This window comes from Saccopteryx bilineata, chromosome 3 (genome assembly GCF_036850765.1).
Source record: "Saccopteryx bilineata isolate mSacBil1 chromosome 3, mSacBil1_pri_phased_curated, whole genome shotgun sequence".
Classification (NCBI taxonomy): domain Eukaryota; kingdom Metazoa; phylum Chordata; class Mammalia; order Chiroptera; family Emballonuridae; genus Saccopteryx; species Saccopteryx bilineata.
Window position 1 is genome coordinate 203,255,983 of NC_089492.1, and position 26,445 is coordinate 203,282,427.

At 36.9% G+C, this 26,445-nt stretch overlaps 1 protein-coding gene across 4 annotated transcripts in view; it reads left to right on the forward strand.

Annotated features, from left to right (window-relative positions):
* LOC136330949 (guanylate-binding protein 6-like) overlaps positions 1-26,445 on the forward strand; it is an 88,851-nt gene that overhangs the window by 48,561 nt on the left and 13,845 nt on the right. For 2 of the 4 annotated variants that reach the window (XM_066268601.1, XM_066268598.1), the window contains 6 exons: positions 899-1,144; positions 1,837-2,117; positions 2,882-3,094; positions 4,116-4,218; positions 4,554-4,747; positions 5,748-8,614. In XM_066268601.1, the coding sequence (XP_066124698.1) occupies positions 899-1,144; positions 1,837-2,117; positions 2,882-3,094; positions 4,116-4,218; positions 4,554-4,747; positions 5,748-5,969 (1,259 nt within the window). In that variant the 3' untranslated portion in view covers positions 5,970-8,614. Of the gene's footprint in view, positions 1-898; positions 1,145-1,836; positions 2,118-2,881; positions 3,095-4,115; positions 4,219-4,553; positions 4,748-5,747; positions 8,615-22,786; positions 22,873-26,445 lie in introns of those variants that run through there. The other 2 variants (XM_066268599.1, XM_066268600.1) reach the window with 2 other exon arrangements.

Here is a 26,445-nt window from a genome sequence, read left to right on the forward strand (position 1 = left end):
ATTGGAGGGCCAGACTATAAAAAAAACTATGAACAAATTCCTATGCACACTGCACATATCTTATTTTAAAGTAAAAAAACAAAACGGGAACAAATACAATATTTAAAATAAAGAACAAGTAAATTTAAATCAACAAACTGACCAATATTTCAATGGGAACTATGCTCCTCTCACTGACCACCAATGAAAGAGGTACCCTTCCAGAAGTGCGGCGGGGGCCAGATAAATGGCCTCAGGGGGCCGCATGTGGCCCGTGGGCCGTAGTTTGGGAACCCCTGTACTAACATATTTATTCACTGTGTCATTATTTTAAGTTAATAAATTATTTCAAATAATTGTATTTAAGTAAGTGATTGTTTGGCAAAACCAAAGTATTTCTGGAGTACTGATGACTTTTTCAAATTACATTTAGGTAGTGTGTAGCTTTCAGACTTTCTATATAAAACAAATAGCTAATCTTATTTGTAGTATGCAAATTCAGTCAATGAAGTTTTTCTTAACTGAACAAGGTGTCCTATGTCCTATGTTAATCATTCCTCCATTATCTTTGTAGCTCCTCCGCATTTTTGTTCCTACAGTTTACTACTTCCAACATTGATTGAAGTATATCAGAAATTGATATTTGACCATCACTCATTTGATAAACATCTAATAGATCAGTTACCATGTTTGGTTTTGTGGATATGAGCCATAATTTTTTCCCTCAGGTAGATGTGTCCTAAAATTTCTCTCCAGTAATTTGTCATTCATATGAATTTATTTTATAATTTGTAAGACTATGTTAAAGAAATTCAGTGAGTATAAAAGTCTCCAATGATCAACAATCCCATTCATAAAAATCTTTGCTGCCTTGTACCAGGACCATGCTGACTGTAACTGTGTTTTTCATTTACTCCAGGTCTAAATCCCAAAGCTAAAAGTTCCAACATACTTAAGGAGTGTATCAGGCATTTTTTTCCAAAACGGAAGTGTTTTGTCTTTGACCGGCCAACAAAAGAAACAGAGCTCCTAGCCCATATTGATAATATTTTGGAAAGTCAACTGGATCCTAAGTTCCGGAAACAATCGGAAAACTTCTGTAATTACATCTTCACCCATGCAAGGACTAAGACCCTCAGGGAAGGAGTCCAAGTTACTGGGAACCGTGAGTGTCCTTTTACAAAGCCATATTTCTGATGGTCTAATATGGGTTAACTATTTATAATACATGATTTTTAGTAGTTTTATTTTACATAAAAATGTGTATTTATAATATTCATACTCCAAAGAGAAATATGTATGTGTCTTTTGCTATGGTATTAACAAATTCCTTTCCAAATATTATCACTGATATACCCTGGAGTCCCACATTTAAGAAGAAGCCATCACTGATAATAAAACCATGAACTAGGAATAAAAACAAAGTACATTGTATTTTCAGGGGAATTCCTATATATTAAGTGTTTTCCTCAAAGACTCTTCTTGGGAGGTTATTTTAGTCCAAAATACATATCTGAGTATTTAAAAATCTATTGAAAGCTTAAGAATTAAGAATGATTATTATCAAAACTATCCTTCTTCTTTATCTGTGTAGTTTATTTTTCCTTTATCTGTGTAATGTGTAAGAATTATTCACAGAAACTTCTGATTATGTTAGATGAGGGTAGGAATTTAACATTTGTTTAATATGATGGCCTGGAGAATACAGGAATAGTGAGTAAATGTGCAAATTAAAGTGATGATAGAAATAAGTAGGTGTGTGTGCATGTGTGTGTGTAGTTTCAGAATTGTGATCTCAGAATCTTGGATCTCACTGAGTATAAATTGGCATTGAACCCTATTCTCTGTTTCTTACAGGGTTGGGGACTCTAGTAGTGACTTACGTGGATACCATCAACAAAGGATCAGTGCCTTGTTTGGAGAACGCAGTGACAACTCTGGCCCAGATTGAGAACTCAGCGGCTGTGCAGAAGGCAGCCGAGCACTACAGCCAGCAGATGGCGCAGCGAGTGAGCTTCCCCACAGACACGCTCCAGGAGCTGCTGGATGTGCACATGGCCTGTGAGAGGGAAGCCATTGCAATCTTCATGGAGAACTCCTTCAAGGATGACCAGAGGGAGTTCCAGAAGAAGCTTATGGTACTTTGTCTTAGCATTTGTCCTCCTTATTCTCGCCCTTCTCGGATGATGCCTGCCGGTCTACATATTTATTTCATAGCTCATCTCTTCTTCAGACTAAAGTAGTCTGAATTCTCCTGAGAGGGAGAATTCTAGAGAACTATATTTACTTCTTTTTCCTCAAACTGGAGAACGTTATTAAAGATCTCGCAAGCAAAATCAGCATCAGTGTCTTCTTTAGTGAAGTGTGGCATGATTTCATAATCCCCGAAAGTCATTCCCGAGCTGGCTGCTCTCTGGATATATGCACTCCTACTCCTAGACACTGTTTCCTTAGACAGACTCTCTTACCATGTAATTATTTATAGTATTTCTGGTTGTATGATTGTTATTGAAGATAAAAATTACAGAATGGTACAGTTGCTGGGAACCACAAAGTATATATATGCAATCTCAACATTTCACAGAGGAAGCTGAGGCCCAGGAAGGTTAAGAAGCTTTAGCAGGGTCTTGCAGAGAGTTTTCAGAGTTAGAAATAAATCTCTTGATTATTGCTACATTGGTTTGCTGCTCTACTTAGGATACTTTTTCTTTGTTTCTTTTTTTTACTTTTATTTAGAAAATTAAATTTAACAGGGTATTGATCAATAAGTACATTCTTAAGAGGACCAACTAATACATTGGACCAATAAGTATTCTTAAGAGTATCCAACTAATAGATTCTTCAGAATTTTATCTCCTCTGTTCCTTTTGACTGATGATTCCTGTTTACATTTCTCTTGCAGGAAATCATAAAGAATAAAAAAGAGAGTTTCTTGCAGAAGAATGAAGAGGCTTCTGTTAAATACTGCCAGAATACACTGGATCAGCTTTCAATGGCTCTAATGGATGCTATTTCGGAGGGAAATTTCTCTGTTCCCAGAGGGCACGAGAACTACAGGAGAGCAAAGGAAAGGATTGAACGGCGCTATTGGGAAGTACCCAAGAAAGGAGTGAAGGTGAGGAAGGAGGGGAGCATGGGGATCCCACAGATGAAGGTCAAGAGGCACGCCTGAAAATCTGAGAGCACAGTAGCCTTGTGGGTAATATGAGATCATGGGGATAGCATGACTGTTTAGCTTTCAAGCTGAATGTTTGCTCTTTCTCACTGAAGAGAGAAGAAATGTTTATTCTAAAAGCTGAGTATGGATTTGTGAGATCCACAAGATACAGAAGAGAAATAATTATTTCTCCATCCAGCAATATGAAATTTAGTGTACTAAGTGTTGAGTATCTGTGATGGAATGTCTGAATTTTGTACTCACAGCTGATCAACATGAGAGAGAGAACCAAATTAATCGACAGTTACATAGAGTGATAACACAAACCTGTGACCCTGGTGTGCACTGGTAATGGTAATAAATGTAATAGTAAAAATACAATTAACATATTGAACTGCTAATCCCTGTAGGCAGAGTGTTAATCTCTTTCTCTTAAAATTTTATTTAGTCTTCCAAAAAAATGTTATGAAGCACTTACCTTTATTGCCCACATTTTTTTATAGATGTGAATTAGAAAGCAGGTTATATAACTTGCTTCAAGTCATACTTCTAGCAAGTGGCTAGAGAGAACAGCAGTATAGATTAGAGTCTGCATTTCACATTAGACATATAGTCTATAAAACCTGCCAGAAGAGGACAGGGATGTAAATTTTGAAGTATGTGTACATGTTGTCCAGGTTGAGAAGTTATCCAAAGGGAAGTACCCCAAGTAAACATGCAAATACATAAAAGCATCAAGAGATTATGGGTTTTTACAACTGCACATAATTCTGACTGGCTGAAAGGAAGGGCATGTGGAGACAACTACTGTTGGAAGAGGGGCTGGAAGAAGATATACAAAGTCTCTGTCCACAGTAAGGGGCTTGGACACTTTGGAGCATTTTAAATAAAAAGTAAAAATGACATGAATAGACTTGTTTGCACAGAACAAATCTCCTCAGAGGAACTCCAAGTTCTTCATTTCTTCTTGGTTCCTCAGGCAAAAGAAGTCTTCCAAGACTTCCTGCAGTCACAGATGCCAATAGAGAAATCCATCCTGCAGGCAGATAGAACCCTGACCCAAGGGCAGAAGGCCATAGAAGGTATGGGGCACAACCCAACTCTCAGTAGGGGGGGGGGGGGTAGGTCCCTGCAGTGCCCTCTGACAGATCACGTGAAGATTTTTCCAAAACACCAAAGTTGCCCTTCTTCTGCCAAATTTGAAAGTAACAAGCACAGCTGTGGTTATACATCAGGCAGATCCAAAGGCCTTTCCTATCACATTCTCAAAGCAGCTCTTGATGGTGTAGCCGTAATCAGGTGAAATCTGAGATTCCTCATCCTCTCTTTCAAATCTGATTTGCTTTCTGATCTCAAGATGGTAGAGTTCAGGCCTGATCTTTTACTTTCTTCTCTTTCTAACACCTCCCTGGGGCAGAGGAGCGGGCCAGGAAGGAGGCAGCTGAGATGGAGAAGGAGTGGCTGAGACAGAAACACTGGGAGCAGCAGCAGCAGATGGAGGCACAAAATAGAAGCCTTCAGGAAAACATGGTCCAACTGAGAGAGAAGCTGGAGTGGGAAAGAGACGAGGCTCTGAGAGAACAGACGAAGACACTGGAACACAAGCTGAAGGTAAGGCCGGCCCTGGCCTCAGTAGTTGCTGATGGTCATCGCCCTGGTTAATAAGAATGGAATGGGTGAAAATTAAAGGAAAATTTAAAAGAGAACCACTGCTGCTATTTAGTGCATTTGATTCACCAGAAGTACTGAATCCTGGCTTTCCTAAAGGCCTCTGAGTTTTGCTCCACACTGAGACTCTCAGGAGTCCAAGGTGACCTTGGCTCCTCCAAGTCCTTGACGAATATAAATCGCCTCTGCAATGTTTGAGTTGCTACAGTAGTTCGTTTCTAGGATGATCTCATGGAGCCCTAATTAAACAAGGTTTTTTAGATTATCAAGTAGATATTCCAACCTGGTGTTTTTAATATAAGCACCAGCAGGGTACTTTATCAAGATCGCTGTCAATTATCAAGAAGCTACTACCAGCAAAAACCCTGATTTGGATTCATGCTTGCCTAAAACTACCAGATATGTCCAGACATAGAAATACGGGGAACCCACACCTTCTAAACCAGTGTCAGTTGGCTCCAGCTATGGATAGTTTGCCTAAGTCATCACATAGCATTCGGGGAATTTTCTTTTTTCTCATCTAGAGGTGTTTACATCAGATTTCTTGATCAGCTATATGTTCCTATTGTTGCCACAAAATGGAGAACCAGGCCATTCAAAGTAGACTGAAAATTTGTGCAAGTGGACTGATGTCTCCCACCTAATCAATACTTTTGTGGAACATATTATTGCATTTGCCTCAAGCCTGGCTTAGTATCCGAGCAAGACCCTAATGGTGCGTGATTATTAATAAGGTTGAAAAGTATCCTTCCTCTCACTGTTCAGGTCTAACCCAGAAGATAGTGTCTGCTTCAAATATTATCCTCTGATGATCTAATAAGAGAGAATACTTTTATGTATAAAATAAAGAAAATTTAATAACATTCTTGCATAGAAAATCTTACTCTTGAGAATTAACAATTTTCAAAAGCAAATTTCTGTCTCTCCACACCCTTTGTTTTAGACCCAAGAGGAATTTCTTAATAATGGATTTAAGAAGAAAGCTGATGAAATGAAGGCAGAGATAAATCATCTGAGAAGTATGATTGAAAATACTAAAAAGAGTAAAACTCCTTTTATATCACAGGCCCTGGACACATTTGCCAATCAAGCCACTGCAGTCCTATCTATTCCTGCTAATCTAATTGGGATGGGTCTGAAGGCTCTGAGTTCACTGTTTAAGTAGGATTAGCATTTTTTTTAATGAAATTGTAGAATGAGCATATATGCTCTGTCCTATTTTTGGTGTGTATGTTTTTAAGTTTCATTCGCAAAAGTTTTAAACATAAAAAGTGCCTACTAAGATATCAGTGCCTGACATACTTAGATAGATTGAGTCAATTTTATTCATTTAAATAGAAAGCCAAGAAAGTATTACAGAAGTTGGCAAACTTTGGCCTACAGGTTAAATCTGTCCAGCTGCCTGTTATTGTAAATAAAGTTTTATGGGAACACCACTACGCCCATTTACTTACATATCATCTGTAACTGCTTTCATGCCACAACAGCAGAGTGAAGTAGTTGCAACAATCACTGTATGACACACCAAACCTAAAATATTTCCCTTTGGGCACTTAATATATATTGAAATAAGTTCTTCCTTAATATAACTTTAATGTATTCTGAGGTTTAAAAATTGTTTTTATAAGGACAAGGTAGGTGAAATGAGTGAAGGGAGTCAATAGGAACAAACTTTCAGTTGTAAAATAAATGTCACAAGTATGTAGTGTACAACATGGTGATTATAGTTATTAATACTCTATTGCATATCTGAAGTTGCTAAGATAGATCTTAAAACATTCTCATTGCAAAAAAAAATTCTGTAAGTTTGTAGGGTGATCAATGTTACCTAGACTTGTTTTTGTGATAATTTTACAGTATAAACAGATACTGAATTATTGTGTTGTATATACGAAATTATCATAGTGCTATATGTCAATTGTACCTCAATTTAAAAAGGTAGACTTCTACCTTCAGACAAGTTTAATTAAAATGTTTCAAATGCTTTAATAATTGTCAGGGTGATAGAGTTAAGAATAAAAAAGAGGAATCACATCTCTCCACATGAAAACCTATTTTAGAGCTGCATTAATAAGACCAGAGCAGCCCTAACCCTAACAATACAGATGAAGCTATAGAACGTTTTACATGCTCTAGAGATAGAAGCAGATAATTTGAAGAAGCATTTATCTTAAAGGTTTTATTTCAAGTCAGTAAAAAATAATTAACTGTTGAATAAATTGTCAAAAATAACTTGATAGACAACTAAAGAAAACAGAGATTAGAGCTCATATATATGGTATGGCAAAGTAAATTTCAGATTTACTATACATTTAAACATGAAGATTGAAATCATAAAATTTGGAAATCTCAAATAATTTTTTAAAATCTTATAAGCCCTTTCTAAACATAACATAAAACCCAGAAGACATAGAATACATATAAAAATGAATAAGACTGAAATAAACTATTTTTTTTGCTAAAAAAAAAGGTCAGACAAATAGCACTTTTGAAAATCTATTTTCAACCTCTTTCACAGAAAAAGAGCTAACTTATTTGAGTACTACAAAAGAGATAAAACTCAATATAAGTGAATAGATAGTTTACAGGAAAGAAATAAAATATACGCAGCCTTATTTAGAATTTAAAAATAAGCTAAAAACTACTAGATATAGTTTTTCACTCCTCAGATTACCAAGAGTCAGTAAATTTTTTTTTTTCATTTTTCCAAAGCTGGAAATGGGGAGGCAGTCAGACAGACTCTCGCATGCGCCCAACCGGGATCCACCCAGCACGCCACCAGGGGGTGATGCTCTGCCCCTCTGGGGCATCGCTCTGTTGCATCCAGAGCCATCCTAGCGCCTGAGGCAGAGGCCACAGAGCCATCCTCAGTGCCTGGGCCATCTTTGCTCCAATGGAGCCTCGGCTGTGGGAGGGGAAGAGAAAGACAGAGCAGAAGGAGAGGGGGAGGGGTGGAGAAGCAAATGGGCACTTCTCCTGTGTGCCCTGGCCAGGAATCAAACCCGGGACTCCTGCACACCAGGCTGACACTCTACCACTGAGCCAACCGGCCAGGGCAAGAATCAATAAATTTTATAGCAAATTGTGTTAGAAACATGTGGGAAAAAAGACTTATAAGGGAGTGTTAATTGTACAACTTCTGTTGAAAAACTGTCCTAATATTTCTTACATTTTAATGTACTTATATCTTGATATTGCATGTTAACTTTTAGGAAATACATTGCCTAATTATAGACTCACATGCATGTACACACACACACAAGTGAGACCCATTGCAGCATTGTTTGTCTTCTAATTTTTTAATATAAATTTTGATTAATGTTAATGGGGTGACATCAATAAATCAGGGTACATATACTCAAAAAAAACATGTCCAAGTTATCTTGTCATTCAATTATGTTGCATACCCATCACCCAAAGTAAGATTGTCCTCTGTCACCCTCTATCTAGTTTTCTTTGTGCCCCTCCCCCTCCCCTTCCCCTCTCCTTCCTTCGCTCCCCCCACCCCCATTAACACCACACTCTTGTCCATGTCTCTTAGTCTCGTTTTTATGTCCCACCAATGTATGGAATCATGTAGTTCTTGGTTTTTTCTGATTTACTTATTTCACTCCGTATAATGTTATCAAGATCCCACCATTTTGCTGTAAATGATCCAATGTCATCATTTCTTTGGCTGAGTAGTATTCCATAGTGTATATGTGCCACATCTTCTTTATCCAGTCTTCTATTGAAGGGCTTTTTGGTTATTTCCATGTCTTGGCCACTGTGAACAATGCTGCAATAAACATGGGGCTGCATGTGTCTTTATGTATCAATGTTTCTGAGTTTTTGGGTTATATACCCAGTAGAGGGATTGCTGGGTCATAAGGTAGTTCTATTTTCAGTTTTTTGAGGAACCACCATACTTTCTTCCATAATGGTTGTACTACTTTACTATTTTACTTAGAAATTAATTTTAACAGTGTGACATTGATCAATAAGAATACATAGGTTTCAGATAAACATTTCTATAGCATTTGAACTGTTGATTATGTTTTGTGCCCATCACAACATAATAAGCAGCATTATTTTTAATGGAGAGATTGATAATATAAAGTTTAGTACAGACATGTAGTGGAATTCTAGGTAATCATTAAATAATTTGACGTCTATCTATACTAATACAGAAAGAAAACTTTAAAAATATATTTTAATATGAAAAAATAAGTGCAAAGCAGTGTATATAATGTGCCTTCTGTGGAAATAAAAATAATTTATGAAAATTACTAACATGAGTGAGATCCGAAGTGGAAGGACCCATAGTTTTCATTATAAATTCTGTCTTTTGAATTTAATAAGACAATTTGTATTACCTATTCATAAATAAGAAAGAAATTCAAAATACTATACTAATAATAAATATTAATAAGATATAAAATTAACCACTAGATAATAAATTGTTCATTAATTCTAGAAATCACAGCCAATTTTAATAAGAGGCTTAAGGCTAAGAATCAGAGTTCCAGAAAGCACAAAGTTTGCATCCTAATATTTTCACTTTGGCTTTGTTTTTTTAATCCCCATATTTACTTCAGAACTAAGGTATAAAGTTTCTGGTGATTCTTTGAAATCTCAGCCAGTTTGTGCTCTATTTTCTATTTCTGAATCACAGCTTTTAGATGTTAGAAGCAGAATTACCAAAAAATAAGAACATGTGCTGGTGAGAAGGATGGATCCCTTTATCTTTAAAACATTCCATGGTGGCCTCTCCGCTGCATGCCAGTGCAGGTTGTCCATCGTGCCACTACAGAACAGGGCATTTGGTGGTGTTGAACATGAGAGATACCAACACATAGAGGCCAGGTGTTGGCACTTAAATATCAGAAGTCAAGTTGATGCAGTGATTATTGAGCACCAAGGCTGAGGTGATATCCTGCTAGGTCTGACCATGGAACATTCAGAAGATGATGAATAGAGCATGGTCAAGAAGGACAGGATGAAAATAATCAGTGCAGTCAAGGATGGTTTATGAAGAGGCTATTGATTTATAGCCTCAGTTAATTGTTACAATCTTTTGATCTGAACCAATTTCAGACCTCAAACCCATCATCTGGAAGAAGGGGTTCCTTAGGAAGGAGAAGCTGGGTCCTCGGGAAGAAGGACCTTAGAACTCTAGAACAAGAATAATGAAAATTATTCCTCCTGCCCTCCCTTTAGGGGACCACTGGCTATTTACTCAAGTTCATATGCTTTGAAGACACAGCAATATTTAACACTTAAGAAATCCTGATTTGGAATCTAACTGGGCATTGATACCCAGATACTGATAGACTCACAGACTCCCTATTAAAGTAGGGACACATGAATTCAGGTAATAAGTGAGTCTTTGCCCAATTACAACTAACTTGGGTCTAGTATTTGTTTCAGTTAGATAGTAAAGTTCATCTGAGGACAGTTTGTCACGTTTTTGTGTGCATCCCTCGGAATATGTTTAGGCATGGAATGTGCTACATAAACTTCTATAGTAAAGACAAAAAGATGATGTATACATGATTGTTTTAAATTGCAAGAATTACATAAATGTGTCAAATGTTGGAAGAGGTGACAGGTAGTTTGCATTTTAGAAACAAGATCAGGTTCTCTAAGATCATTTAAAAGCTAGCAGTGGAAGAGAAACTTTTCTGTGTACATTTCCTCCTCTGTGAGTTGGGGGGTTATAGAATCTGCCTCTGTAAGATTGTTAATACACCTGCACTAGAGATTTTAAACTGCTTTATCCAGTTGTGATTTCAAGCATTCAGAAGAAAAAATGAAGTTACCTTTTTAAAGAAAGAAACCATACAGTAATGAATATGCAGCCGGTACATGATAAGGTTCAATGGAAAAGCAAGCTATTCTACAGAAATATCTGTTCCCATTGAGAGTTCAAATTCAACAGTTGTTTTAATCCCTTAGAGACATTCTATATAGAAGGCAAAGTAATGGCTCCCCAAAGATGTCCATAGATAATTGCTAGACTTGTGAGTATATTTCTTTATGTGGTTATAAGGCTTTGCAGATGTGATCTAGTTAAAGCTCTTGAAATAGGTACATGACTCAAGTGGACCCTTGTAATCACAGGGTTCCTTATAAGAAGGAAGCAAGAGGTTAAAATTCTGAAAAAAAGTCAGCGGGACATAAAAGTGAGAGAGATTGAAAGATACTGCATTGTTGTTTTTAAAAATGCCGGAAGGAGCCCTGGCCGCTTTGCTCAGTAGTAGAGCGTCGACCTGGCGTGCAGGAGTCCTGGTTTCGATTCCCAGCAAGGGCACACAGGAGAAGCGCCCATCTGCTTCTCCACTCCTCCCCCTCTCCTTCCTCTCTGTCTCTCTCTTCCCCTCCCGCAGCCAAGGCTCCACTGGAGCAAAGTTGGCCCAGGCTCTGAGGATGGCTCTGTGGCCTCTGCCTCAGGTGCTAGAATGGCTCTGGTTGCAACAGAGCGATGCCCCGGATGGGCAAAGCATCACCCCCTGGTGGGCGTGCTGGGTGCATCCCGGTCAGGCGCATGCGGGAGTCTGTCTGACTGCCTCCCCATTTCCAGCTTCAGAAAAATACAAAAAAAAAAAGTGCCGGAAGGCCAAGGAAAAGAATGTATCTTCTGAAGCTAGAAAAGGTAAGGAAAGATTCTCGCTAAGAGCCTCTAAAAGGAAAGCATCCTTGCTAACCCATTTTTGACCTTTGACTTCCAGAACTTTAAAAGAATAAATCTGTGTTATTATTAGATACTAAGTTTGTGGTAATTTGTTATAGCAATAATAGGAAACTAATGCATCATAAATTTAAAAAAATAAAAAAATATTTGTATTTAATTAATAACTTATACATCTTTTTTATAAGCATTAACTATTAGAATTATTTATTTGAACTGTCACCTCAATTTTCATTATATACTTCATCATTTTCTGGGCTCTATGAAAAAAGAAAGGAATGAGACAGATAAAGCTCTTTTCTTTATGAAGCTTACAATGTATAAGGACCTTAAAAATAAATAATACTATGTAGGCAGTAATAAACAATATTTTTTTTCTGCTAGTGATTAAGAACTGTTCGTATAGGAACCAACAGTCTTTCTTTACTTTCACTTCATCTAATTTATATTTCCTGAAAATATAATTGCATGCTTCTTCAGGGGTACTCATTATTAAGTCCTAAGGATCCAATACATGAACATTAAACATTGTAAAACCCAAGTGGTTTGTGATAGAAAGAATGAATAAATAGATGAATAATTGGATGAATTAATAAGTATAACATTTTTTATAATTTTGACAGGGTGATACATATTTTTCCTATAATTTTAACAGAAAAAAAGTAAACATAAAAATGTTAAGACCTGCTGAGAATGTTGTGTTCTTAGAACTAAAACATGGACAAGATACTAAGCAGAAAGACTATAGTTTACATTCATGAACTGGCTCAAGTTCCTTGATAAATGGAATGATGAAAACAACTACTATCTGCAAGCTCTCTCGCAGAACATGGATTGGGGTTTGTAACTCTGAACACTGGATTTAGAGCTACAAAGCCTAAAATGAGTTCAGCACAAAATGCTTTTGACTGTAAGTAAATACTCAAAGGATTTTCTATCTTAGAGTTGAGTGTTTATCAGAGGTTTAAACCTTTTTAAAATGAGCTCAGGAATTCCATTAGATCTAATAAATTAATTCAGTAAAGTTGCAGGATACACGATTAATATACAGAAATCTGTTGCATTTCTATATACTAATAACAATCAATCAGAAGGAAAATTAAGAAAACAATCCCATTTACAATTGCATAAAAAAATAGCACAGCTATGAATAAATTTAACCAAAGAGGTTAAAGATCTGTACTCTGAAAATTATAAGACATTGAAGAAAGAAATTGAAGAGAATTAAAATAAATGGAAGGACTGTGCTTATGGATTGGAAGAATTAATATTGCTAAAATGCTCATACTACCCAAAGCAATATACATATTCAGTGAACTCTCTATCAAAAGACCAAAGGCATTCTTCTCAGAACTACAACAAATATTTATAAAACTTATATAGAACACAAAAGACCCTAAATAGCCAAAGCTACCTCAGGAAAAAAGAACATCAGGAGAAAAGAACAAAGCTGGAGTTATCATGTGTCTTAAATTGAAATTATACTCAAAAGATACAATAATCAAACAATTATGGTACTGCCACAAACACAGACACATAGATCAATGGAATAGAATAAAAAGTTCAGAAATAACCCCTACTGTATATGGTCAATTAAAATATGACAAAAGAGACAAGATTATACAATGGGAAAAAGTAAATGTTTTTTTAGAAAATGGTTTTGGGAAAATAGAACATATAGATGGAAAAAAAATAACACTGGATTATTTTCTTATACCAATACAAAAATAAATTTAAAAGTGGATTAAAGACTTAAATGGGAGTGACGTCATGGAAATGGCGCCATGAGCAATGCGTCCGACAGATCTCCCCAAAATTTCAACAAATTCATCAACTAGAGACAGAAAAATCTATCCTTCGAGCATCCAGGAGTTCCACACACACTGAAGGTGAAAGGGCTGCTTTCACTTGGAACTGAGAATCGGGAGGGAGCTGAGGGTGTGGAGGAAGCTAACTGCGGCATGGACGGATGTTCGTTCAAGCCGAGGAGGGAGTGTGCCTGTGGTGAGTCAACCCACACGAGCAACTGCCTGCCCGCACTCCGGGAGTGGCAGCCCGTGTACCATAAAAAACCACACCCCTGCAGACCAGCACACCGTGAGCGTCCCCAGTGACCCACACACCGTGAGCGTCCCCAGCCGCGGGTGCGCCACGAGCGTCCCCAGCTGTGGGCGTGCCCAGAGCACCCCAACCACCAGTGGCAAGCAGGGAGTGCGCCAAAGCGAACTTCCCTATGCCCGAGCTTCTCTCCGCTTCACACCTCACCCAGCCATTCAAGGTAACAATCAAGCATCAGGGGAGGGGTGCGCGGGCAGCTTCCAGTCTGTCCTGGAGCACAACTGTGGATCCAATCACTGAAATTACCTTAACCCACAGTCTGCGTACCTCCCAACTGACCTGCGGGGCTCTAATTGACAATATCTCTCTCAGTTCAGGGATCCAAGACAAGAGGCGTGATATTCTTTAGTGCCTCTTGCTAAAGGGTAGGGGGCAACTTCTGATTGACAGAGCTGTCATACTCAGGAATATACGCTAAAAAGAGGGACTTGGCAGATGTTAAGACCTGTACTGCAGGCAGTAAATAGGGCATCTTCTTCTCAGCCAAAACAGGCTACAAAGTGCAGAAAGCCTGGGGAGAGTGGTCCCACAGAGGGCTAGGCGTGCTGAACAGGCCTAGATGTTCATTGAAAGTCACCTTGAGGAGTGACGTCACGGAAATGGCGCCGTGATCAGCGCGTCCGACAGCTCTCCCCTAAATCACAACAAATTTATCAACTAGAAACAAAAATTTATCCTCGGAGCATTCCGGAGTTCCACACAAACTGATAGCGAAAGGACTGTTATCACTTGAATCTGAGAGACGAGGGTGTGGAGGAATCTACCACAGGGACGTTCTTTCAAACCGCAAGGAAGTGCGCCTGTGGCAGAAGCAGTTGCAGCCTTATAGCTGGATCACCAGGCTGCTAATTCAGAAAGGGGGGACTAGGAGAGAGAATCCAGGAAAGCAAACTCTCTCATCGTTGGACCCTGCAAACGCCAACAAGCCTTTACTTCCAGCAAGACTAAAGCCAATTATATGACATTGCCATAGAATCCCATCAACTGCAAATCCCTACCTAAGAGTGACAGGGGCAGAGCCTGGGGTACAGAGTCACCGACCAGGAAGAGGGAGAGAAAAGAAAAAGGAAGAAGTTAACCTCTCAAAATCAAGAAAAACCCACAGACTTTACAACTTGATCCACTAATTTTTTGTTGTTGTTGTTGTTGTTTGTTTCTTCTATCTTTTTGCCTTTATTTCCTCCACCTCGGTCCTTCTATTCTCTGCCCATCTTATGCTTCCCCTTTCTTGAACTACACTACCCATGAGTGTTGCATTTTATTTTTCTTCTTCATCCTCACCCTCCTTTAAGGTTATACTCCAAAACACTTAACTCTCACTCTCTCCTCTTTTTTTTTTTTGTCTTGCTTTATTTTGTTTTTTTCTCTTCCTATTTTATTTCTTCCTTCGTTTTTCTCTTTTTCTTATTTTTTCCTTTCTATACGTTTTTTCTTTTCTCATTTTACTTTCCTCCCATATAATCCTCAATCACGAACAAATTAGTTAATTTGGGACTCAAGGCTATTTTTTGGCTTTATTTCTCTTTTTTGCTTTTGTTTTTTTTTTTTTCTTGTTTGTTTATTTTTGTGGCATTTTGGGTCCTCCCAACCCAAGGTCTCCATTGTATTTAGTCTTCGCTCCACTTAATACAACAGATTTTTACTTATTATTTTTATTTTTTCTTCTTTATTATTCTTTTTTGGTCCTTTTTTCTGGTTCCCTCTTATCCCCCTCATTATATCTCTTAGTTGACCATCACTTACAAGCAAATCATCTTATGCTTGTCTAAGATTTTCTTCCTTTTTTTTTTTTTTTTTTTGCATTTAGTAGGTCCCTACTCCCTTTTTTTTCCCCTGGAACTCTTCACCCCAAATCAGGCCCTCCATTATAGGCACGATATTTCCCTGAGGAGGGGAGAGGAGGGAAAGAGAAGAGAGAAAAAAAGGGGGAAATAATAAATTATTACTGTTTTTTTTTTTTGTGGGGTGTTTTACCTTTTTTTTTTTTTCTTTTTTTTTTTTTTTCACTTTTTACTCTTTATTAATTCTAATTAGTGCTATCAATAAGACCACCCTCAGATGCCAATAAGAAAGAGGAAATCGAATATTATGGATACAAAAGAAAGAGAGGTAACACAAATAGATGTGGAAAAATCTATGGAGAAAAGACTTAACATATTGGAAGCCTTGGAGCTAAATGACAGAGAATTTAAAATAGAAATCTTAAAAATACTCAGAGGTATACAAGAAAACACAGAAAGGCAATATAGGGAGATCAGAAAACAACTCAATGAACACAAAGAATATATTACCAAGGAAATTGAAACTATAAAAACAAATCAAACAGAATTGAAAAACTCAATTCACGAGCTGAAAAACGAGGTAACAAGCTTAGCTAACAGAACAGCCCAGATTGAAGATAGGATTAGTGAAATAGAAGACAAACAACTTGAGGCACAACAGAGAGAAGAAGAAAGAGACTCAAAAATAATAAAAAACGAGAAAGCCCTACAGGAATTGTCTGACTCCATCAGAAAGAATAACATAAGAATAATAGGTATATCAGAGGGAGAAGAGAAAGAAAATGGAATGGAGAATATACTCAAACAAATAATACACGAGAACTTCCCAAGCCTGTGGAAGGAACTAAAGCCTCAAATTCAAGAAGCAAACAGAACACCAAGTTTTCTTAACCCCAACAAACCCACTCCAAGGCACATCATAATAAAGATGACACAAACCAATGACAAAGAAAAAATTCTCAAAGCAGCCAGGGAAAAGAAGAGTACAACATATAAAGGAAGGCCTATTAGATTATCATCAGATTTCTCAGCAGAAACTCTACAAGCTAGAAGAGAGTGGACCCCAATATTTAAAGCCCTGAAAGAGAGGAACTTTCAGCCAAGAATACTATACCCATCAAAGCTATCCTTCAAGTATGAAGGAGATATAAAAACATTCACAAATACAGAAAAGATGAGAGAATTTATCAACAGAAAGCCCCCACTCCAGGAAATACTAAAGGGGGTTTTCCAACCAGATTCAAAGAACAAAAGAAAACAACACCACAAGTAACAGCTCCACCAAGAACACAATAAAACCAAACTTAAACTGTGACAACAAAGGAAAAAAAGGGGGGAGAGGATGGAGATTAACAGTAGCAAAGGATGATGAAGTGCAGAAATACTTATAAGATAGGGTACTACAATGAATATGGTAGGTACCCTTTTCATTACTTAATGGTAACCACCCTTAAAAAAACCACCACAAAAACACTTGACTTAAAAAAGGTAGCAACAGAGGAAAGAAGTATGGAACACAAACAAACAAAAACAAATGATAGAAAAACAAAAGAGAAGAATCAAACTAGATACAAAACTAACAGAAAGCAATTTATAAAATGGCAGTAGGGAACCCACAAGTGTCAATAATTACACTAAATGTAAATGGATTAAACTTGCCAATAAAAAGACACAGAGTAGCAGAATGGATTAAAAAAGAAAATCCAACTATATGCTGCCTACAAGAAACACATCTAAGCAACAAGGATAAAAACAAATTCAAAGTGAAAGGCTGGAAAACAATACTCCAAGCAAACAACACCCAAAAAAAAGCAGGCGTAGCAATACTCATATCTAATAATGCTGACTACAAGACAGAAAAAGTACTCAGAGACAAAAATGGTCATTACATAATGATTAAGAGGAAGTTGAATCAAGAAGACATAACAATCCTTAATATATATGCACCAAACCAAGGAGCACCAAAATATATAAGACAGCTACTTATTGACCTTAAAACAAAAACTAACAAAAATACAATCATACTTGGAGACCTCAATACACCGCTGACGGCTCTAGATCGGTCATCCAAACAGAGAATCAATAAAGATATAGTGGCCTTAAACGAAATACTAGAACACCTGGATATGACAGACATCTACAGGACACTTCATCCCAAAGCGACAGAGTATACATTTTTCTGTAGTGTACATGGAACATTCTCAAGAATTGACCATATGTTGGGCCACAAAGACAATATCAGCAAATTTAGAAAAATTGAAATTGTACCAAGCATATTTTCTGATCATAAAGCCTTGAAACTAGAATTCAACTGCAAAAAAGAGGGGGAAAAACCCACAAAAATGTGGAAAGTAAACAACATACTTCTAAAAAATGAATGGGTCAAAGAAGAAATAAGCACAGAAATCAAAAGATATATACAGACAAATGAAAATGAAAATACGACATATCAGAATCTCTGGGATGCAGCAAAAGGAGTAATAAGAGGAAAGTTCATATCACTTCAGGCCTATATGAACAAACAAGAGAGAGCCGAAGTAAACCACTTAACTTCACACCTTAAGGAACTAGAAAAAGAAGAACAAAGACAACCCAAAACCAGCCAAAGAAAGGAGATAATAAAAATCAGAGCAGAAATAAATGAAATAGAGAACAGAAAAACTATAGAAAAAATCAATAAAACAAGGAGCTGGTTCTTTGAAAAGATCAACAAAATTGACAAACCCTTGGCAAGGCTCACCAAGGAAAAAAGACACAGGACTCAAATAAATAAAATCCAAAATGAAAGAGGAGAGATCACCACAGACATCACAGATATACAAAGAATTATTGTAGAATACTATGAAAAATTATATGCCACCAAATACAACAATCTAGAAGAAATGGATAAATTCCTAGAACAATACAACCTTCCTAGACTGAGTCATGAAGAAGCAGAAAGCCTAAACAGACCAATCAGCAGGGAGGAAATAGAAAAAACTATTAAAAATCTCCCCAAAAATAAAAGTCCAGGCCCAGACGGTTATACTAGTGAATTCTATCAAACATTCAAAGAAGACTTGGTTCCTATTCTACTCAAAGTCTTCCAAAAAATTGAAGAAGAAGCAATACTTCCAAACACATTTTATGAGGCCAACATAACCCTCATACCAAAACCTGGCAAGGATGGCACAAAGAAAGAAAACTACAGACCAATATCTCTAATGAATACAGATGCTAAAATACTAAACAAAATACTGGCAAACCGAATACAACAACATATTAAAAAAATAATACATCATGATCAAGTGGGATTCATTCCAGAATCTCAAGGATGGTTCAACATACGCAAAACGGTTAACGTAATACACCATATCAACAAAACAAAGAACAAAAACCACATGATCTTATCAATAGATGCAGAAAAGGCTTTTGATAAAATACAACACAATTTTATGTTTAAGACTCTCAACAAAATGGGTATAGAAGGAAAATATCTCAACATGATAAAGGCCATATATGATAAACCATCAGCCAACATCCTATTAAACGGCATAAAACTGAGGACTTTCTACCTTAAATCAGGAACAAGACAGGGTTGTCCACTCTCTCCACTCTTATTCAACGTGGTGCTAGAAGTTCTGGCCAGAGCAATCAGACAAGACAAAGAAATAAAAGGCATCCATATCGGAAAAGAAGAAGTAAAGCTATCACTTTTTACTGATGATATGATCCTATACATCGAAAACCCGAAGGACTCCACAAAAAGATTATTAGAAACAATAAACCAATACAGTAAGGTCGCAGGATACAAAATTAACATACAAAAGTCCATAGCCTTTCTATATGCCAACAATGAAATATTAGAAAACGAACTCAAAAAAATAATCCCCTTCACGATTGCAACAAAAAAAATAAAATACCTAGGAATAAATATAACAAAGAACATAAAGGACCTATATAATGAAAATTACAAAGCATTGTTAAGGGAAATCGAAAAAGATACAATGAGATGGAAAAATATTCCTTGTTCTTGGATAGGAAGAATAAATATAATCAAAATGGCCATATTACCCAAAGCAATATACAAATTTAATGCAATTCCCATCAAAATCCCTATGAGATTTTTTAAAGAAATGGAACAAAAAATCATCAGATTTATATGGAACTATAAAAAACCCCGAATAGCCAAAACAATCCTAAGGAAAAAGAATGAAGCTGGGGGCATTACAATACCTGACTTTAAACTATATTATAGGACCACGATAATCAAAACAGCATGGTATTGGCAAAAAAATAGACACTCAGACCAATGGAACAGAATAGAAAGCCCAGAAATAAAACCACATATATATGGTCAAATAATCTTTGATAAAGGGGCCAACAACACACAATGGAGAAAAGAAAGTCTCTTCAACAAATGGTGTTGGGAAAACTGGAAAGCCACATGCAAAAGAATGAAACTCGACTACAGCCTGTCCCCGTGTACTAAAATTAATTCAAAATGGATCAAAGACCTAAATATAAGACCTGAAACAATAAAGTACATAGAAGAAGACATAGGTACTAAAATCATGGACCTGGGTTTTAAAGAACATTTTATGAACTTGACTCCAATGGCAAGAGAAGTGAAGGCAAAGATAAATGAATGGGACTACATCAGAATTAAAAGTTTTTGCTCAGCAAGAGAAACTGATATCAAAATAAACAGACAGCCAACTAAATGGGAAATGATATTTTCAAACGACAGCTCAGATAAGGGCCTAATATCCAAAATTTACAAAGAACTCATAAAACTCAACAACAAACAAACAAACAATCCAATAAAAAAATGGGAAGAGGACATGAACAGACACTTCTCCCAGGAAGAGATACAAATGGCCAACAGATATATGAAAAGATGCTCAGCTTCATTAGTTATTAGAGAAATGCAAATCAAAACTACAATGAGATACCACCTCACTCCTGTTAGATTAGCTATTATCAACAAGACGGGTAATAGCAAATGTTGGAGAGGCTGTGGAGAAAAAGGAACCCTCATTCACTGTTGGTGGGACTGTAAAGTAGTACAACCATTATGGAGGAAAGTATGGTGGTTCCTCAAAAAACTGCAAATAGAACTACCTTATGACCCAGCAATCCCTCTACTGGGTATATACCCCAAAACCTCAGAAACATTGATACGTGAAGACACATGTAGCCCCATGTTCATTGCAGCACTGTTCACAGTGGCCAAGACATGGAAACAACCAAAAAGCCCTTCAATAGAAGACTGGATAAAGAAGATGTGGCACATATACACTATGGAATACTACTCAGCCATAAGAAATGATGACATCAGATCATTTACAGCAAAATGGTGGGATCTTGATAACATTATAAAGAGTGAAATAAGTAAATCAGAAAAAAACAAGAACTACATGATTCCATACATTGGTGGAACATAAAAATGAGACTAAGAGACATGGACAAGAGTGTGGTGGTTACCAAGGGTGGGGGTGGAGGAAGGACATGGGAGGGAGGGAGGGAGAGTGTTAGGGGGAGGGGGAGGGGCACAGAGAACTAGATAGAGGGTGACGGAGGACAATCTGACTTTGGGCGAGGGGTTTGCAACATAATTTGATGACAAAATAACCTAGACATGTTTTCTTTGAATATATGTACCATGATTTATTAATGTCGTCCCATTACCATTAATAAAAGTTTATTAAAAAAAAAAAAAAAAGAAAGTCACCTTGAGAGCAATTGGCTCCCAGCCCCGCCTGACTACGTTGGCGGCTCTAACTGCCAGAGCCTTACCCAGAGCCCTGCAGTAAGTGGGGTTAGAGTGGGGATTTGCCAGCTCTTGGATCCTCTTACTCCCCAGGCAGAGGAAGCGGCAGCCTCATAGCTGGATCACCAGGCTGCTAATTCAGGAAGGGGAGACTAGGAGAGAGGCTCCAGGAAAACAGACTCTCTCATTGTCAGAGCCTGCAAATGCTAACAAGCCTTGATTACCAATGAGACTGAAGCCAACTATATGACATTGCCATAGAATCTCATCAACTGCAAATCCCTACCTAAACGTGACACAGGGGCAGAGCCTGGGGTACAGAGTCACCGACCAGGAAGAGGGAGAGTAAAAAAAAGGAAGAAGTTAACCTCTCAAAATCAAGAAAAATCCACTGGCCCTGGCCGGTTGGCTCAGCGGTAGAGCGTCAGCCTGGCGTGCGGGGAACCCGGGTTCGATTCCCAGCCAGGGCACATAGGAGAAGCACCCATTTGCTTCTCCACTCCCCCCCCCTTCCTCTCTGTCTCTCTCTTCCCCTCCCGCAGCCAAGGCTCCATTGGAGCAAAGATGGCCCAGGCGCTGGGGATGGCTCCTTGGCCTCTTCCCCAGGCGCTAGAGGGGCTCTGGTTGTGGCAGAGCGACACCCCGGAGGGGCAGAGTATCACCCCCTGGTGGGCAGAGCGTGGCCCCTGGTGGGCGTGCCAGGTGGATCCTGGTCGGGCGCATGTGGGAGTCTGTCTGTCTCTCCCCGTTTCCAGCTTCAGAAAAATACAAAAAAGAAAAAGAAAAAGAAAAAGAAAAATCCACAGACTTTATAATTTGTTCCACTGGTTTTTTTGTTACTTTTATCTTCATGCCTTTATTATTATTATTTCTATTTCCTCCACCTTGGTCCTTTTATTCTCTGCCCATCTTATTCTTCCCTTTTCTTGAACTATACTACCCATAAGTGTTACATTTTATTTCTTTTCTTCTTCCTTACTCTCCATGAGAGCTACACTCCAAAATCCTTAACTGTCTCTCTCTCTCTTTTTGTTTTTTTCTTTTCCTATTTTTTCTTACTTTCTTTTTCCCCTTTTTCTTATTTCTCCCTTTCTATTAGTTTCTTCTTTTCTCCTTTTACTTTTCCTCTCATTCAATCCTCAATCACGAACAAATTACTTAATTTGGGACTCAAGGATTTTTTTTTGTGGCATTTTGGGTGCTTTTTACGCTTTTTAACTCATTAGCATTCCTCCCAACCCAGGATTTCCATTCTATTTAGTCTTTGCTCTACTTAATACAATAGTTTTTTTTCTCCTTTTTTCTATTTCCCTCTTATCCCTTTCATTATATCTCTTAGTCGAACATCACATACAAGCAAATCATTTTATACTAGACAATAATTTTTTCCTTTTTTGCATTTTTTAGGTCCCTACTTCATTTTTTGCCCCTTGAACACTTCCCCCAAACTCAGGCCCTTCGTGGTAGGCAGTTTTTGTTCCATTTAGCATAATATAATTCAGAGGTCATCATGATACTTAAATAAGGAGGAGAGGAGAGAAGGGGAAGAGAAGATAGAAAAGGGGGGAAAATAATAAATTATTATTGGGGGTTTTTGTGGGGTTTTTTTCCAAATTTTTTCCATTTTTTTTTACTTTTTATTCTTTATTAATTCTCATTAGTGCTATCAACAAGACCACCCTCAGATGCCATTAAGAAAAAGGAAATCGAATATCATGGATACAAAAGATAGAGAGGTAACACAAATAGATGTGGAAAAAATCTATGGAGAAAAAATTTAATATATTGGAAAACTTGGAGCTAAATGACAGAGAATTTAAAATTTAAATCCTAAAAATACTCAGAGATATACAAGAAAACACAGAAAGGCAATTTAGGGACCTCAGAAAACAACTCAATGAACACGAAGAATATATTACCAAGGAAACTGAAACTATAAAAACAAATCAAACAGAAATGAAAAACTCAATTCACAAGCTAAAAAATGAGGTAACAAGCTTAGCTAATAGAACAGGCCAGATAAAAGAGAGGATTAGTAAAATAGAAAACAAGCAACTTGAGGCACAACAGAGAGAAGAAGAAAGAGACTCAAAAATAAAAATAAAAAATGAGAAAACCCTACAGGAATTGTCTGACTCCATCAAAAAGAATAACATAAGAATAATAGGTATATCAGAGGGAGAAGAGAGAGAAAATGGAATGGAGAATATACTCAAACAAATAATAGACGAGAACTTCCCAAGCCTGTGGAAAGAACTAAAGCCTCAAATTCAAGAAGCAAACAGAACACCGAGTTTTCTTAACCACAACAAACCTACTCCAAGGCACATCATAATGAAGATGGCACAAACCAACGACAAAGAAAAAATTATCAAGGCAGCCAGGGAAAAGAAGAATACAACATATAAAGGAAGGCCTATTATATTATCATCCGATTTATCAGCAGAAACTCTACAAGCTAGAAGAGAGTGGACCCCAATATTTAAAGCCCTGAAAGAGAGGAACTTTCAGCCAAGAATACTATACCCATCAAAGCTATCCTTCAAGTATGAAGGAGAAATAAAAACATTCACAAATACAGAAAAGATGAGAGAATTTATCATCAGAAAGTCCCCGCTCCAGAAAATACTAAAGGGGGATTTCCAACCAGATTCAAAGAACAAAACAAAACAAAACCACAAGTAACAGCTCTACCAAGAACACAATAAAACCAAATTTAAAACTGTGACAACAAAAGAAAAAAAAAAGAGGGGGAGAGGACGGAGATTAGCAGTAGCAAAGGACGATGAAGCGCAGAAACACTCATAAGATAGGGTACTACAATGAATATCGTAGGTAACCCTTTTCAATACTTAATGGTAACCACACTTGAAAAAACCACCACAGAAGCACATGACTTGAAAAAGGTAGCAACAGAAAAAAGAAGTGTGGAATACAAACAAAAAAAACCAAATGATAGAAAAACAAAAGAGAAGAATGAAACAAGATACAAAACTAACAGAAAGCAATTTATAAAATGGCAATAGGGAACCCACAAGTGTCAATAATTACACTAAATGTAAATGGATTAAAGTTACCAATAAAAAGATACAGAGTAGCCGAATGGATTAAAAAAGAAAATCCAACTATATGCTGCCTACAAAAAACACATCAAAGCAACAAGGATAAAAACAAATTCAAAGTGAAAGGCTGGAAAACAATACTCCAAGCAAATAACATCCAAAAAAAAGCAGGTGTAACAATACTCATATCTAATAATGCTGACTACAAGACAGAAAAAGTACTCAGACAAAAATGGTCATTTCGTAATGATTAAGGGGACACTGAATCAAGAAGGCATAACAATCCTTAATATATGTGCACCAAACCAAGGAGCACCAAAATATATAAGACAGCTACTTATTGACCTAAAAAAAAAAAAACTGATAAAAATACAATCATACTTGGAGACCTCAATACACTGCTGACCACCAAAATATATAAGACAGCTACTTATTGACCTAAAAAAAAAAAAACTGATAAAAATACAATCATGCTTGGAGACCTCAATACACCACTGACCACCAAAATATATAAGACAGCTACTTATTGACCTAAAAAAAAACCTGATAAAAATACAATCATACAAAAAAAAATACAATCATACTTGGAGACCTCAATACACCTCTGACGGCTCTAGATCAGTCATCCAAACAGAGAATCAATAAAGACATATTGGCCTTAAATGAAACACTAGAGCATCTGGATATGATAGACATCTACAGGACATTTCATCCCAAAGCGACAGAGAATACATTTTTCTGTAGTGTACATGGAACATTCTCAAGAATTGAACATATGTTGGGCCACAAAGATAACATCAGCAAATTCAGAAAAATTGAAATTGTACCAAGCATATTTTCTGATCATAAAGCCTTGAAACTAGAATTCAACTGCAAAAAAGAGGAAAAAAAACCCACAAAAATGTGGAAACTAAACAACATAGTTTTAAAAAATGAATGGGTCAAAGAAGAAATAAGCACTGAGATCAAAAGATATATACAGACAAATGAAAATGACAATATGACAGCAGAATCTCTGGGATGCAGCAAAAGCAGTAATAAGAGGGAAGTTCATATCACTTCGGCTTATATAAACAAACAAGAGAGAGCCAAATGAACCACTTAACTTCACACCTTAATGAACTGGAAAAAGAAGAACAAAGACAACCCAAAATGAGCTGAAGAAAGGAGATAATAAAAATCAGAGCAGAAATAAATGAAATAGAGAACAGAAAAACTATAGAAAAAATCAATAAAACAAGGAGCTGGTTCTTTGAAAAGATCAACAAAATTGACAAACCCTTGGCAAGACTCACCAAGGAAAAAAGAGAAAGGACTCCTATAAATAAAATCCAAAATGAAAGAGGAGAAATCACCACAGACATCATAGATATACAAAGAATTATTGTAGAATACTATGAAAAACTATTTGCCACCAAATTCAACAATCTAGAAGAAATGGATAAATTCCTAGAACAATACAACCTTCCTAGACTGATTCATGAAGAAGCAGAAAACCTAAACAGACCAATTAGCAGAGAGGAAATAGAAAAAACTATTAAAAACCTCCCCAAAAATAAAAGTCCAGGCCCAGACGGTTATACTAGTGAATTCTATCAAACATTCAAAGAAGACTTGGTTCCTATTCTACTCAAAGTCTTCCAAAAAATTGAAGAAGAAGCAAGACTTCCAAACACATTTTATGAGGCCAACATAACACTCATACCGAAACCTGGCAAGGACGGCACAAAAAAAAGAAAACTACAGACCAATATCTCTAATGAATACAGATGCTAAAATACTAAACAAAATACTGGCAAATCAAATACAACAACATATTAAAAAAATAATACATCATGATCAAGTGGGATTCATCCCAGAATCTCAAGGATGGTTCAACATACGTAAAACAGTGAACGTAATACACTGTATCAACAAAACAAAGAACAAAAACCACATGATCTTATCAATAGATGCAGAAAAGGCATTTGATAAAATACAACACAACTTTATGTTTAAGACACTCAACAAAATGGGTATAGAAGGAAAATATCTCAACATGATAAAGGCCATATATGATAAACCATCAGCCAACATCATATTAAATGGCATAAAATTAAGGACTTTCCACCTTAAATCAGGAACAAGACAAGGTTGTCCACTCTCTCCACTCTTATTTAATGTGGTGCTAGAAGTTCTGGCCAGAGCAATCAGACAAGAGAAACAAATAAAAGCCATCCATATCGGAAAAGAAGAAGTAAAGGTTTCACTTTTTGCAG